Below are 16,416 nucleotides of genomic sequence, written 5' to 3'. Positions count from 1 at the left end.
CCTCTCCTTTTCTCTGTTTTCATCAACTCTGTCACTTTTGTGCTGTCTTCAAACTTTCATCTCTATGCTGACGATTTGCAGTTATACCGCAGTTTTAAAGCGTCTGATATCGTTGCAGCCGTTGATGCGGTTAATGCTGATTTACGAAGCATCGCTCATTGGGCTGAGTGTTTTAGTTTGTTGGTGAATCCCAAAAAGTCACAGGCTATGATTGTGGGAAGTGGGTATATGCGTGGCATATTGCATCTAGATTCTGTCCCACCTATAGCGTATAATTCCACGCCTATTGCTTATGCTTCTACTGCAACTAATCTTGGCTTGCTTTTAGATTGTAATTTGGTTTGGACTCCACATACTAATGAAGTCAGTCGTTAAGTCCATTTATCCTTGCACTCACTTAAGCGCCTCCAAAACGATTTACCTTTAAACACCAAGATATGTTTAGTCCAAACATTTATTTTGCCCTTCTTAGACTATGCTGATTCCTGCTATTTGGATGCTACTGAAGAATTGCTAAATAAGCTTGAACGACTGCAAAACCTATGTATAAGGTTCATCTTTGGGCTTCGTAAATATGACCGAATTTCACATTTCCGCAGTCAGCTCAAATGGCTTCCCATCCGACTCCGCAGGAATTTGCATATTGTCTCCATTCTTTACAATATTTTACATAACCCTGTGTCTCCCCGGTTCATGAAAGAGCGTTTCAGCTTCCTTAGGTTCCAGGATAAACCCTGTCGCTCTCTTGTTAGGTCCCAGTTATCTTTTCCATGCTTCAATTCCGGTTTCTATTCTCACTCCTTCACTGTTCATGCGGTCAGACTTTGGAATGCACTTCCTATTACTGTTCACGAAAGTAAATCGTTAGCTATTTTTAAAGTGAGAGTTAAAGAGCATTATTTATCTACTATTCCATCCATATCTAAGGTATTATATTATAAAATATGTATTTATCTAAGTATTTATATAATTTATAACAATTTAATATTATTATATTATTTTTATATTATTTTTTTCCTTGTTTTGTTGTGCACATATGCCCGTTCTTTTAGTTATAGTGTCCTGTATTTAGGCCTGCAGGAAGAAATTTCTATTAGAAATAAGCAGAACCTTTTGTTTTTAATTTCGCTTGTATTCTTTGTGACTTGTTGTATTTTTCCTGTACAATAAACTATTAAATAAATAAATAAATAAAATCGTCAGACAATTACATGCTTCCATACCCTTTGAGCCTTTCGTTTGTCAGCTCGCTGGTTCTGATGGTAAATCCTCGAGAAGTTGGAGACGATGACAGGCACGGGCAGAGCGATCACCAGCACTCCAGATAGCGAGCAAACACCGCCTACGATCTTGCCCGCTATTGTACCGGGTACCATGTCACCGTACCTGGAATTTAGACAATATTCTCTATTAGGAATAATACACTTGACAGCGTAAGTGGCAGATCTGCCATTATGTTTAATAGTGTTATTGCAGTAAGTGCCAAAATTTATAATAGACTACCAATTGCCTTCGTAGCCGAACGGTACTTGTCTACTACGCAAAGTAATAATAATAGTAATAATAACGCACACACTCAACGTAGCCCCGCACTAGGAAAACCCTGTGTGTTGGGTGCCATGGACATACACATAGACAACCACATATTAATAACTCATGAGAGAAATAAATGTAGGCCATACAGATATTCGGCTATGATTTCCCTTGTGTGGGGCTATGAGTGTGTGCTATAACATTATTATTATCTGACATTATGAACATTAAGGTTACTGTGACATTTCAAATCAATGTATCTGAATACCTTGTTAACAATGTTCTTATATTCGTAAAAAAATTGTTAATCTAACATTTGACTCTGTAATAAATATTACTTGAATAATAATATTTATTTTTTTAATAAGTCACTTGACCCAAAGTGATAATTACAATGTACTTAAAAATTAATGTTAGTAACCACGGAAGAAAAAAAAACAATGAAGTGCCCTAAGCCTCGATTACTATCGGAACCGCTGTCGCCAAAACTCACACAAACAACTAATAAACGCTATGAAATCGTGATAATGATTCATAGTTTCTAATTTAAACAGATGTACCAAATTCTGGATTGTTAATATAATTTAAGAGGGAGCAGAGGAAAAATTCCCAATCTTCGATTTGATTTTAGAGGGGTATATCCACTTTAAAGTTAAAAATAAAATATTGTATGAGTAACTACACGATATATTCAAGCATAGACATTAATCAGAAACATAAAACAATAAAGTTTCCTCGATAGATAAAAATCACGAAATGACCTCTAATCTTCACATTTTTTCGATTCATCCTCGAAATGGTACAGGTTATTAGGACGAAAATTAGATAATTAATTATATTTATGCATGATCGAGAACTGTCACTACGGTTTTTTTTTAATCCCTTTAGTTTTAGAGTTATTCCGCTAAAACGAATTTGGTACTTTTAATGCGCAAAATTCAACATCTCCTGTCGCATGTCACGCGAACTTCAGGCATATATTTGTTTCACAAATTTGGGCGGAGCCAACGTCGAAACTTTTTTGGCATGAGAGCTCTTAAACTTTACCCAGTAGCTATATCGTTGGAAGTTCAATACCTTTATGCAAGTTACGGCGTTTTGATTTTTATTGAAATTTTATTCAATGTGCTGCCATCTTGCAGTCAGTAGCTGGACTACGAGGAACAATCAACATATGAATCAATTCGATAAACAGAAAATTGAAAATTTGATCAATGATATAAATTACTACCACAGGTAACATTTTTGGTATGGCTATCATTTTTGCACTCCAAAACAGCACAATAAGGCATTTCTCTGCGGTTTTATAGAATTTAATAAACAAAACCACACCATACAAAGCGAAAATGGCGGCCTGAGCTCATATAGGTCTTTCGAGGCCTAATTTTGGCACGCGTCAGACGCTAACTAATCAATTCTGTTTTATTTATTGTTCTGTATTAGCATCGAGTACATAACCAGAAATAGAGACGAAATTAAAACCATCTCTAGCCACTCATCAGGCAAATGTGCCTTATATCACTTTTAAACATCAACTCTCGTTTGCACAGAAATCACAAATTAGAAAGCTGAAATAGTACAGCGCCAACAACTGACCTGTGTGTATCTCCTCTATCTCCGTATATTGCAAAAATATTCTGTATTTATTGTAATAAAGATAACTATAGAAAGGTTTTCCATTCGACGGTGTCGGAAAAATAAAACAAACGGAATCGCATTTCGCATCGGTAATTAAATCCGTAATTTTTCAATTCTCGTCCACTATAGTAACGCTCAAGTTTTGAAGTAAAACAATTGACGACACCCGTCAATTGTTTTGAATTCGGGCTGGCCAATCGGAGCGCAGTTGTCACCGTAATGATTAGGCATAATAGTTTTCAAACAAATTAAATGACATTTCGTCTCTATTTCTGGTTATATACTCGATGTGTGTTAGTAACAATCACACTTGACATTTCGGGAGCATATAACTAAAACACTGCAAAAAAAGCATATCGCAGTTTAGGATTTATTCAAAGACAGACTGACAGTTGCTTCACCTGTATCAAGCACAAGTCCGGTCGTGTATGGAGTACTGTTGCCACCTTTGGAATGGCTCTGCTACATATCAACTGGCCACCTTGGATTCAATTGACAAGCCAAGAGGCTTATAGGTGACTCGGAATTAGTGGAGGCGAAGCTGCAGAGCCTTGAACACCACCGTAAAGTTGCCTGCTTATTGGTATTTTACAGGATATATTACGGAGAGATTGCGATGAAATTACACGATTTAATTCCGCCTTCCCTTACCAACACCAGGGGACTAGACGTAGGCTTCGGTGCCACCCCTATGTTGTGGATATTCCAAAGATTGGCACGAAGCGTTACGCTTCCACATTCATATGACGAACGGCTATGGAGTGGAATTCCCTGCCTGAAGACTTGTTCCCTGAATGTTAGAACTTGGGCTTTTTCAAGGCGATTTGTGAATAGGCATTATTTAGGTGTGCATGCTCCATCATCGACCTCATCATCACTTTCCATAAGGTGAGATGGAGGTCAAATGCACACTTATATTAGAATAAAAAAAAGACAAAGATTTTTATTAGTGTAAAGACATTAAAAATTCTATATAATGCGCTACTTAGAAGTCAATTAGAAAGTAGCTCTATAAAATGAAATCGCGAGGAAAAAAGTATAGATTAATGGTTGAAAAAATCCAAAATAAACTTTTTAGGCTTGCGTACTTTAGGTTTTACAAAGTGTATCCTATGTTCCTAAATATGTACCCGACAACATTTATCCGAGGAACGGTTAGCTATTACACACTCGAAACACGAAGGAACTTGGCTCTCGGTCACTTATGTATTTAAAATTTTAAATTAAAAAAAAAATTATTTTACTGTACAATCCGCAAATACTGGAAGCAATCTGCCTCCTCGTACCAAATACGCGCTTACGCCTACGGAAAGAATATACATACATTCTTTGTTGACATGTTATATATAAAATATAAAAAAATATATAAAAAAATTGGACATTTTTTGTTGTTCGATGTCGAGATTCGCAGAAGTAGCCCTTGACACTAAATGTCAGAAATAGGTATAAGAAATTGAAATGTTTAAACTTTTTATTTATTTTTTATTATTTGAATGAAATGTATTTAGTAATTAATTAACAAATTAATTTTAATAATGATGTGATTTTACATTATCGATTTGGAATTATATCTGTAATGATAAATGTGTTGTAAAATGTAGCATAATGAATAAATAAATTTTACGCATTTGAATTTTATACAGTTAAATTATTACAAAATGAAGTTTTACAAATCAAATTATTAATAAGGAATGCTTTTTATTGTTTGTTGAATTTTGTCTTTCTAGGTTTTTAATATATTTTGGGACGTGGTTATAAATTGTAATTAAGGCGGTGTGGGAGCCAGGCGTAACTAATTTCATATATCTACACACATATCATAAACCCTCTATGATGTGTTCAAAAACCGCAAATTACGACCAGCATAAAGATAAACTGTTTTGTTAGAACAAATTTCTTACCAGTGAAAATGTTATTATTGCTTCATTAATAACATCGAATTCGATTTTATTATGACATTCAAATTTCGAACATCTCTGAAAAACAAAACAATTTGATTCGACCTCAATTCTAATATCAGTCGAGATGAAGTTTTAATCGAAATTAAATGACAATTTTGACAAATTTCACACTTACTTGTTAACGAACGATATGATAGTCGGGGCCGACTCTAATTTGTCTATGAATTAAATAAAAGTTGAATGACGTACGTGGGAAAAGTTTTTATGTGCCGCCATTTCGCCAGTCGTAACATGCGGTTCCTGAACACTTAGGGTCGTATTCTAGAACTCTACTCAATGCTCAAGTCAGGATTTGAGTATGGTTTAAGGCACTCGAAATCATACTCAAGTCCCTGCCATTAGGGTCGTATTTCCAGTGCTTGTGTTTCCAGTGCAATCCTGACTTGAGCATTGAGTAGAGTTCTAGAATACGACCCTTAGAGAGCTTATAATATTTGTATAGATAAAGCAGAGTATGTAACTGTACGTAATTAGGCATTCCTGTTATTTCTTTTGTCATTCGTTACAGGTGAATATAATTGTGGGTGCTTCGTAACGAATTTACATGACTATAGTATTTGATACTTAATAAATGGAGGTCTACAAGATTCCATTTGGTCTATGTTCGTAATTATCCTTACACATTGTTTTGCAGTATTTGCAAAGTTCGATACCCCAACTTACTCCTTTTTAGGGGTAATTTTGAAAAACCATAAAACACGTGTTTATTTATTATGTATTTATAGTATTCAAACTAAGTTTGGGATAAATTGCACCACGCGTTAAAAAATTCCCATACAAAATTTAAAAGTCCATACCGTCCATATTCAACATTACTTGGTGAATTTTCAAATTCATCATTTAATGAATTTTCATTGAACTGATGAATTAATCACGAGTTTAACCAATGTGACAATTTCAAGTGTAATAATGCTTACCTATGAAATAAAGATTATTTTGATTTTGATACCCACAAACATATCCTCTATAGTTTCCGGTTCATCTTTTTGAATAAAATAATCTCGTGGAAATACATGAGGATAACCACACAAATATTTCATATAATAAAGTTGTCAGTTTTTTATTGTCCCAACGCCAAAAAGCATTTCATTATTTAAACTGTTGAGGAGTTTTCCACTTTCTCCAGTAAATTGAGACTTTGATTTTGTCTACACAAGAATTTCCCTACAAATTTAGTTCGTATGTCTTAATGCCAGACACCGGAGCGGGAAAAAATATTTTGCCAGATCAAATGGTTTATTTATTTACTATTAAATAACCGTATTACAAAAAATGTACGATACAACTAAGGGTATTGTCTATAGAATATGCTAATTTGTTATACTATAGGACATTATCCGATCCTATAAAATCCTGAAAATTAGCTAAAATAAAAGTAGGAAACGAATTATTTAACAATAAAATATCTAACTTTGTACATAATTTTTATATTGAAATATTTCTCTTTAAGTAATACAGAGAACCTCCTAATTTTAGTTTTCAACTAAAGCCCTGTTAGTTATTAAATTCACATTTGTCCCAAAATTTGTGAATTGCCCAGCGGATTAACTAGACGCCGCGTCGCCCGCTGCCCCGTCGGTCGCCATCGGGCGTTTGTCAATGTCGTATATATTGATACCAGAAGTATCAATTACCGTAAGGGACATTTTGTCGAAAATGAGTTACATGTATCATTGGATTCGGTGGTTCCCGCTCTATAGATTGGTATTATTAATATTTAGGAATGCCCAGTGGTTTAAAATATATCATATCCCATAGATTAATAAACATTAAAGTATCCTTTACAATAGAATTACGTATAATTTTCTATTTCTCTTCCTGCTTACGAGCATAGTGCTCGACGGTTTGCACATAAAATATTAGTAACGTAAGGTTCATCTAAACATCTTTTTTTAATGTAAGGGACTATCTATGAATCTTTGCTCTAGTCACAATCAAAATTGGAGCAGACAGTAAAAAATTATAGACAGATTTGAAACAATTATATAGTTTTTTGGCTCTCCTGAAAAACCGTGGTTTGTCCCTTACATTAATTGATACCTCAGCCCCCGTAGCATGGCTACGCATGATAGTGGCGACGCGTGCGCCATGCTACGAGGGATATCGATATGTCAAATTTTCTCCGCCTGTTCTTATTTTATTCATTAATTTACAGCACCGATTACGTTGCTATACCTCAGCATATAAACAGAAACTTGCTATGAAATCTACTTGGTGAGGGCACTACCGTGCTGTCGATAATATTATATTACATATTTTCCTTTTTTCTGAGCCGTCGTGGCTACAATAAATTGGGATTAGAAAATGTGTGTTACGTACAATATAAAAAAAAATTGTGTTAATGTTTATTGCGTTATTGACATATTTATATTAAACATTTTTATAATACCCCAACCTAAATACCTAAGATTTTTTTTATAGTTTTCACTGTGATATTACAAAAAATAGATTATTTGAAAATGCTCTTATGCAAATTTCGTAAGTTTACACAAACATTGGAGTTTACGAGCGACAGCTGAGCAATGTGGCGTTTATTGTGAAATTGTTTGATGTTTTGACGATTTTTTTATAATATACAGATCTTGGATGAAATCTCTATTGAAAATTTCGCTTTAAAATGGTTTGTACAGGCGTCTCCAAAAGTATATAATTATAAAGTTTGTCAAAAAACTGAAGTGCAGAGGCCCCTGTACACATACCGTGTGTTTTCAGAGACGGTACACGAATAGTTACACAAAAAAAGTTTAGTAGCAGTAGTACCATATATCTGCCGCCAAGTAGCAATGAGAGCATTACTGCGTTCCGGTTTAGAAGGGTAAGTGTACTGGTGAAATTACAGGCACATTGGACTTGTCAACTTATGTCTCAGGGTGACGAGCGTAGTGGCAATGCCCCTAAGATCTTTGCGATTTAAAGCTCTGAGTGACACTGCACCTGTTATGGACAGGCGTGTCGCAAAAAAGATAACGTTTTGTGCAAACATATCTTCATCACCGGCTATCACATCAACTCCGGGTTTATTCGTGAATGCCATCAAAAAATGATACAGCAAATAAACGGGTCGCTGTATGACCAAAATCCATGGTATTCCCCTCTAATTATTTTATGAACAAGAGCAACTTATACAGAAAGGTACAAAAACTTGTCATAACTTGTGTTAAATGCCACCAACATCATTTCTTACTATATAACCATACCATTGAAGCTTTTCCTTTTCTATCATAGTCGCTACATCATCTTTCATACCACAACGTTCTCTTACATATGATAATTGGGAAAATAATATTGAAAAGTCGGCCTAAAACAATAACCTAACAAAATACAGAAATCAATTTGAAAAACAAACATTATATTCCGTTTTATGGGCTCATGTTAATTGTTAATTTTCTCACGCATATCACGAAACCGTGTTTTTTTTTAATTCATATAAAGTAGAGTCGGCCCTAACTATCATATCGTTCGATATCAAGTAACGTGTGAGATTTGTCAAAATTGTTTGCTATTGACATTTTATTTCGAATAAAATGTCATCTCGACTGATATCAGAATTGAGGTCGAATGAAATTGTTTTATTTTTCAGAGATGTTCGATATTTGAATGTAATAATAGAATCGAATTTATAACATTTTCATAGATTAGAAATTTGTTCTAACAAAACAGTTTATCTTTATGCTGGTGGTAATATCCGGTTTTTGAGCACATCATAGAGGGTTTATGATATGTGTGTAGATAAAGTAAATTTTTGGTCAAGTTTTTGTAACTCTTACAAATGTTGTAACTTACCAATAGTTGTAATAAAAGCTTGCTTGATACAATTTTACACATTCCCTTTTTACTTTTTTTTCTTACTAAACTTAATTTTATCATGATATTTTACTAACCGCTCACGCGATGCGCTCCTCCTACCGCAAAATTCAGTTTAAATATAAGTTTTTATAAATGAAAATTATTATTCTGCATCGCTAAATAAATACCCTCCTTACTACCAACAAAAACATCTCAAATAAAATGCAGTAATACACCGCAAATCCTGCACTTAAAAAGCACTAATGAAATTTTTGGTGTATTTGGATAAATATGATAATATTCCGTTTGAGTGGTTCTAACGTTTACCATGAAATTACTCCTTAAAGTATAGTTTATAAATATTTATATTCATGGTAAACTTAAAAAACGCAACTTACGGTATGTTTTCAATAAATAAACACCGAAATCACCAGCCCAAACAATAACACACACGATTGTCGTGACGTATTTTTGAATTTGTTTATTTTTTTTAAATGACAGACCCAGGAATTAAAAACTTTATGGTTTGCTAGAGTAGTTACCGAAATAGCAATTAATATTAGTTATTTTACCTGTTATAACTTCGATATCCGATAAATCGGTATAAAATCATCACCGGCACCTCAAAGACAATAAATTAAAGCAGTAGATTTCTCAACAAAATACTTGTAGTATATCAAGGTTACGCCCATAATTCTTCAAAGAAAACACACCATACCTCTAACAATCTTGGGTATATTTTTACGATAAACAATGAATGTATTTACAACCCGCTTATTTAATTTGCTTCCCGAGCTTTTGCCTCCAGGAATTTTAATTATGTGTGAGTTTTGGCGGTGTTTATTAAAAGTTGTAAATTGTATTTACATATATATATAAAAAAACTACGTTCTCGAATCTACATGTATGGGCGCAGGGTTGGCATGTTTGCTTTATACAACAGATATATTTACAAACTAAAATACATTTGCAGCTGGGTTAACCTGGAAGAAGAATGACTATTCAAACACATCTAGATCTATATTTCATCATCTTCACCAACCCATTTATACGTCCCACTGTTGTGCACCTTCTTCGACTTGCAGGTTCACAATGTTTTGCTTCATATTAAATTTCAAACAAATTTTACCCATCAATTTCGGGAACTCAGAGGTTTCGCCCGGATTCCAACCCACGGTCTCTGTTTGAGAGGCGGTAGGTCAAAACTTCAAGGCTATCACGGATTATCTTTTACAGCTTTATTTCATAGGTCAGTAAATTACACTTGAAGTCATCATATTAATTAAACTCTACTGCTCGTTCGTAAGCCAGATTCCACTGAGAAGAATGAGCAAGAAACTCTAGGGGTTGCTCTTTGTAAATAAATATTTGTTCACATATCATTTAATAAATAAGAATTTATAAAAAATGCTTTATTTCAGTAATACAGTCAACTTTATATTAACAGTGGATGGTACTCCCTGCTAAGCATATCAAGCTTGTGTCAGGAGGCACCGCTCTTCCATACCTATAAATAGTGTTTTTTTTTTAATAGAACAGTATGGTGAAATACGAAACCTTAGAAGACACAAAGAAACTGTCTTAGGAACCATTAAATTTTCTTTTTAACCGACTTCAAAAAAAGGAGGAGGTTCTCAATTCGATTGTATGTTTTTTTTGTATGATGTTACGCGATAACTCCGGTATTTATAAACCGATTTTCATATATCGAGTTCTTAGGTTTTCGCGATTGTTACACATAGGAATGAAACTATTTTTCCGGATTTAAATCGCGTATATTTGTTTTTTCAAACAAAACGACGTTTCGGGTCCTTTACAGGTCCCATGGTCACGGTTGACTGATTTTCATAATTCTTTTTTTGTTACAAAGAGGGTACCTCCATAGTGGTCCCATTTCGTTTTGAAGAAAATCATCCACCTCTAAGGGTTCACGCATGAAGATTCATTTTTATAAATAGCACCTAAATTTTACTTAAGGAGCAATAATTTTTGTGGTTGGTTTTGCTATTCTCCAATGCAAGGCGTTTTTCTCTCAACATACTTTGAGTAGTGAGAACCGGTTATTATTATCTCCTGTATGGGGGCGAACTACCGGATATTTCAATAAAAAGTGGCAAATAGACGTAATTCCACGTACTTTTGAGGTCGGTTTTTTTAGTACTCTGTACTGAGATTATTATGACAACAATTATGACATACTCATTTTTTGGTCAAGTGTAGTTGTCCATAGAAATGAATAAAATTGATGAAATTTTTTCTTAGTGTTGTTAGACTCAGTTTCATGAAGGGACCATTTGATTGTAAGGGACAACAGAAATTGGTCAAATTTCAGAAATGTTTTTTCATACAAAATTAATAAATTTGACAAATTTTTTTTTAATGCCGATAGACTCAGCTCCTCATAACAATGATTTTATTGTATGGAACGAAAAAAATCTGGACAGTAGAAGTTGGTCAAATTCAATAAAATGATTTTTCATAACTAGATCCCATTCAATGAAATTATCCCTCCATCTGCCATTTACGAGGTTTTATAAAAAAACAAAAACTTTACTCTAAAAATTACTAAGTATTCTCTCTCTAAGGTGTTTGAAATAAATATTGCAAATGATTCAGATTCAGATTCATTTATTTCTCAAATATAACATTACAGTATAAATTGCACTACATGTCAAAGTATAAGAAATTATATTGAGATCGTCAGACCAAAAGGAAAAGTATAAGAAAAGCACACAATAATTAGAAAATTAACAATTCATTATATAATATTGTTGTCATTAAATTATATATCAAATATCATTCTCCATCGAGGATCGTCATAAGTTGATAACAATTATACAAGAGTATGTTAATGCGGTTAAAAATGTAAATCAAATATATATTTACAAAGAGCAATCCCTAGAGTTTGTTGCTCATTCTTCTCAGGGGAATCTGCATTACGAATGAGCAGTATTCAAGATTATTTAACTTTGACTATATCAATAATAAAAACAAACTATTGGAGCCTTTTTTTTAAAAAAAGGTAAATACAGGGTTTTTCAACAAGAACTTTGTTTTGTTAATCAAAATTGCATTGACATTGGGCCGTTTATTTTTCTTTTACAATTTTGATTTACAAAACAAAGTTCTTGTTGAAAAACTCTTCATACAATAAAAAATATCACGATATTTATTAAAATTAATCGTATACTCGAATCATTGACATTTCCAGTACCGGGTCTTGTTTTTAAATATTCTCAGTCAAACTGAGATATGTAACGCCAAGGTCGACCTTTCCCCACGTGTCCCTCCACGTTCGCTCTATAAATTTGTGTCATTATTCTATTCACATCTATTCTTATAATTTTAAATCTATGTTATTTACAATTTGTTGTGACAGAGAACACGTTGTACAAGGCCATTTTGTTTCGAACTAAAGCTATTGAAAATATTGTTTATTTTGTTACAGTTAATTGAATTGTTTGGCGCCTTTATTGGTAATAAATCTAGGCAGAAAAGTGGCTAACGGATGACTTTGATTTTTTTTTAGTAGCAATAGACATGTTAAAGACTTGGTCCAGGGAAGTACTGCCGCCTTACCTATTTCTGCCGCCAAGCAATGCTGATAAAATTACAGATACATGGGACTTGTCAACCTATTTCTCGTGTACCAGTTTTCATGGTGTCGCTATTTCTAAGGTGTCGGATTCTATCCCCATCCGGATAAATAAAAATAAGTTTTCTATTTTGCGTCTGGTCTGGGTGTTTGTGGTACCGTCGTTGTTTCCGATTTCGAAAAGTGCTTTAGCTATTTACTTTGGGACCAGAGCAACGCATGTGATGTCGTTTAATATTTATTATAAAAAAAATATATGGTATCCCGAAGAACAACGCTGGCGAGGTAAGCCACTGAGAGCAGCGACTTACTTCAAAATGTACCTCGGTTTACCGACGTACATATTATTGAGGTCTGAGATGTGTGTTACGGAATGTAAAACAATCCAGGCACTTCCTTAGAACACGTGGTTTGTTTGTTTAAAATCAGAAGACAAGGCTTTATTTACGATCGCTTTCTGTGTTTGTGTTTGGGAGTGAGTGTCTGTTTAAAGCATGCTATTGTCTTCATAGTTTTGTTGGTTAATGTAATTTATTTAATAAAGTTTGAAAGAACTGTTTTTCTGGTTTCAATCACTCATCGTTATCACCTGATCCACTTTCTTATAGTCCTCAGCGCAATACGCGTATTGTGCAAAACAAAGTAAATCATTTCAATGTAGGCGTGGAAACTTCAAGGGCGAGTTAAACGATCTTGTTTACTTGCAGCTCTGTTTCGTAGTTGGTTCGTAAAATGCAACAACTACTCGTACGTTTACCTCAATGGCCGCGTGGTTTGTTGTGCGTCGATACTTGGTACTTACGGAAGGTAAAAATATACTAGAAAGAAGATAATACACAGAAAATACAATATATCAATAAACTTAAAAATTGCATCGACTATAAGCGAATGATAACGACATCTCTCGTCAACTGCTGGTAGCTGTAAAGGTACCTAACTGGGTGACGAAATACTTTCATAGATTTCTCATCGATGACGCTAAGGTAAAAATTTTAAAAGTATATAAATAACGCACACATTCATAGCCAAACACTAGGGAAACCCTGTATCGCGGGTGCCATGGACACACACATCCAACCAGACAACCAGAAACTACACCCAAACTCACGAAAGAAATAAATGCAGGCTTTATAAATATTTCTCCCGGCCCGGGAATCGAACCCAGGAAGTGAACCCGGGACCTCTGCGTGGCAGACCAACATGGTAACCGATCGGCCACGGATGCAGTCAGTTAGCAGTTACCTAAACAAAGATCTGCATCAAACACATGGAAAAATTCGGAGGGTCCGCTAGTTCGTTGCGTGTCTTAGTTAGCATAGCGTCTGACACGGTTTGCTAGAAGACGTTGGTTCGAATCCAGCCGCATCGAAGATATTTTTCCAAATGTCGATCGAAATCAAAACAAACTAGTGGAGCAATTTCACAAAAATAATTAAATATCATGGTGGTCAACGACTTAAAAATTGCAAAGATAATACATTAATTTGACTACACAAATGACACCACACAAGAAAAACAGAAACAAAATGGAAGAAAGGAAAAAAAACTAGTTCTTAGTGGTATTAAAACAAACAAAAACATTCACACTTAAGACAGCCGGAGGTAAAAAAGAACAAAATTGGTGCTGAAGCCAAGACGTTATTATGTAGAATTAAAGCTTACGGTTGTTTGATCTTTCGTGTGCCCTTGGATACCTCCAATGAACTACACTAACTAAATTTTTTGGCCATCTTTGTTTTTATTTTATTTTTGTTTCACTAAATTCGTTTTTTTTTTCAAATTTTGTTTTTTGTTCCTTAATTTTTTTTCACAAAATTCGGGGAGTATAATATAAGTAAATAAAATAAGGCTATGTACATTAATATTATTAAAAAATGGGTTTGCGCATCCAACGCGTTGTCTTGTATTAATGTTTATTTGTTTTTGCGTTTCTGTGTATATATAGTGTAACTGACCCTTAGACTTAAACATTTTGTAATTTAGGAAATGAAACTATTTTTCCGGATTTAAATCGCGTATATTTGTTTTTTCAAACAAACCGACGTTTCGGGCCCTTTACAGGTCCCATGGTCACGGTTGAAATTTATTTTATTTTTGTAATTTACTAACAATCTATGAACCTGGTACCGAAATAAATAATATTATTAGTATTATTAGTATATTATTGTTATAAAAGACAGAAAATAATGTTCATTGGAGGTGTAGAGATGGCTACAGTAGCCAATCTTATTGGCTCGCAAACACTGGCAACACTTACGGACACCGTCGACAAAGTAGTAAAAGATGACTGCAGCTGTTTGAGTCCTGAGAGCGAGGCAGCAGGTATAAATGAACTGCAGTTGTGGGAGCTCGTATATCGGTCAGACTAAACGAACAATTGTCGATCGTATGAAGGAACACATCCGAGCAGTAAAAAACAATGATGCACAAAAGTCGGCTATAGCACAACATCTCACACAGACTGACACTAACCACTGGATCGAGTTGCATAGCCCCCAGGTACTCTCGACAGAACGTCACGACATACCACGGTTGGTACGAGAAGCCATCGAGATCACGAAGTACGAAACATTTAACCGTGATGATGGTTTTAAACTGTCCAGTGCATGGAATCCGGTCCTTAGTGCGTGCAGTAATAAAAACAGTAACACCTCGAGTTCAGTTTCGCGTGTGGATACAGTGAGTGTGGTTTGTGTGAAAAAAGTGAGTGACAATGGTAACGCCACAACAAATCGCGATGAAGGTAGTCGTCGACAGCGCAAGAGGGTAGACAGATATGTCTGCTCATAAAGCTGTCATCTGCCGCCGTCCAGTCAACCCGTGACCATGGAGCGTGCAACCGTTCCGAAATATCGGGAAAATAAAAAGAAGTCATACCGTGGTAAGAAACCTGATACTAGTGATAATCATTTAGTGAATAACCACGAAAGTCTTAAAATCTATATAGCAGGTATAGAGTTTAGATTCGTTTAAGGAAGGACTGCCATCTTGTAATGTCAGCACAGGATTTGTAAACTTATGTCTCAGGGTGATGGGCGCAGTTCAATGCTCCTTAGATCTTTGCGCTTTAAAGCTCTGAGTGGAACTGGCAGGCATGTTTCTTACCACCAGACGCACGACTTGTTCATCCCGTTCCTTCCATCCCGCACAAACGATTTTTGCACAAATAGAGACCCCAACTCTTTAGAGAAGCCAGGCTCTTGCTGGTGACTATCCTCCGCTCCTCATGGTTCATATTCACAGTTCCGGTTTTAAACAGTAAAGTTGGTGGTGAAGTTACAAGCACCCATCGAGTATATAGCCATAAATAGAGACGAAATGTCATTTAATTTGTTTGAAAACTATTCTGCCTTATCATTACTGTGACAACTGCAGCCCGAATTCGAAACAATTGACGGGTGTCGTCAATGAGTGTCGTCAACTGTTTCACTTCAAGACGAACAGTTAACTTGAACCTTAGCTATAATGGACGAAAATTGCAAAATTACATATTCAATATTTAATTACCGATGAAATGTGATTCCGTTTGTTTTGTAGATGTTTTGCTGTTTTTCTCACACCACCGAATAGAGCAGCACGGCATTAGAGATATTATCTTTATTACAATAAATAAATAAATAATATTTTTTGGAATATACGGAGACGTACACACAGGTCAGTAGTTGGCCTGTCTATATTGTAGTGCAAACGGAAGTTGATATTTATAAGAGCTGTATCGCTAATGTGTTACCAGGAATATATGGCCCTTATTTCGTCTCTGTTTCTGGTTATATACTCGATGCAAGCATCTCATCAGACATTTTTATTTCTATTCTATTTTATTCTATTTATTTTTTTTGGCTCTAATTTTAAAAAGTAACGTCATTTGCTTAGCAAAGCGTTCCTAAATTAACAAATAAAAAT

At 34.7% G+C, this 16,416-nt stretch overlaps 1 protein-coding gene across 2 annotated transcripts in view; it reads right to left on the bottom strand.

Annotated features, from left to right (window-relative positions):
• LOC113228969 (potassium voltage-gated channel protein Shal) overlaps positions 1 to 16,416 on the bottom strand; it is a 230,067-nt gene that overhangs the window by 12,917 nt on the left and 200,734 nt on the right. For both annotated transcript variants that reach the window (XM_026462427.1, XM_026462428.1), the window contains exon 2: positions 1,224 to 1,386. In XM_026462427.1, the coding sequence (XP_026318212.1) occupies positions 1,224 to 1,386 (163 nt within the window). The remainder of the gene's footprint in view (positions 1 to 1,223; positions 1,387 to 16,416) is intronic.

Source organism: Hyposmocoma kahamanoa, unplaced genomic scaffold (assembly GCF_003589595.1).
Source record: "Hyposmocoma kahamanoa isolate Upper Pololo Valley unplaced genomic scaffold, ASM358959v1 263, whole genome shotgun sequence".
In the NCBI taxonomy this organism is placed as follows: Eukaryota; Metazoa; Arthropoda; class Insecta; order Lepidoptera; family Cosmopterigidae; genus Hyposmocoma; species Hyposmocoma kahamanoa.
The sequence above is the reverse complement of the archived record's forward strand: the minus strand, read 5'-3'. Positions and strand labels throughout refer to the sequence as shown.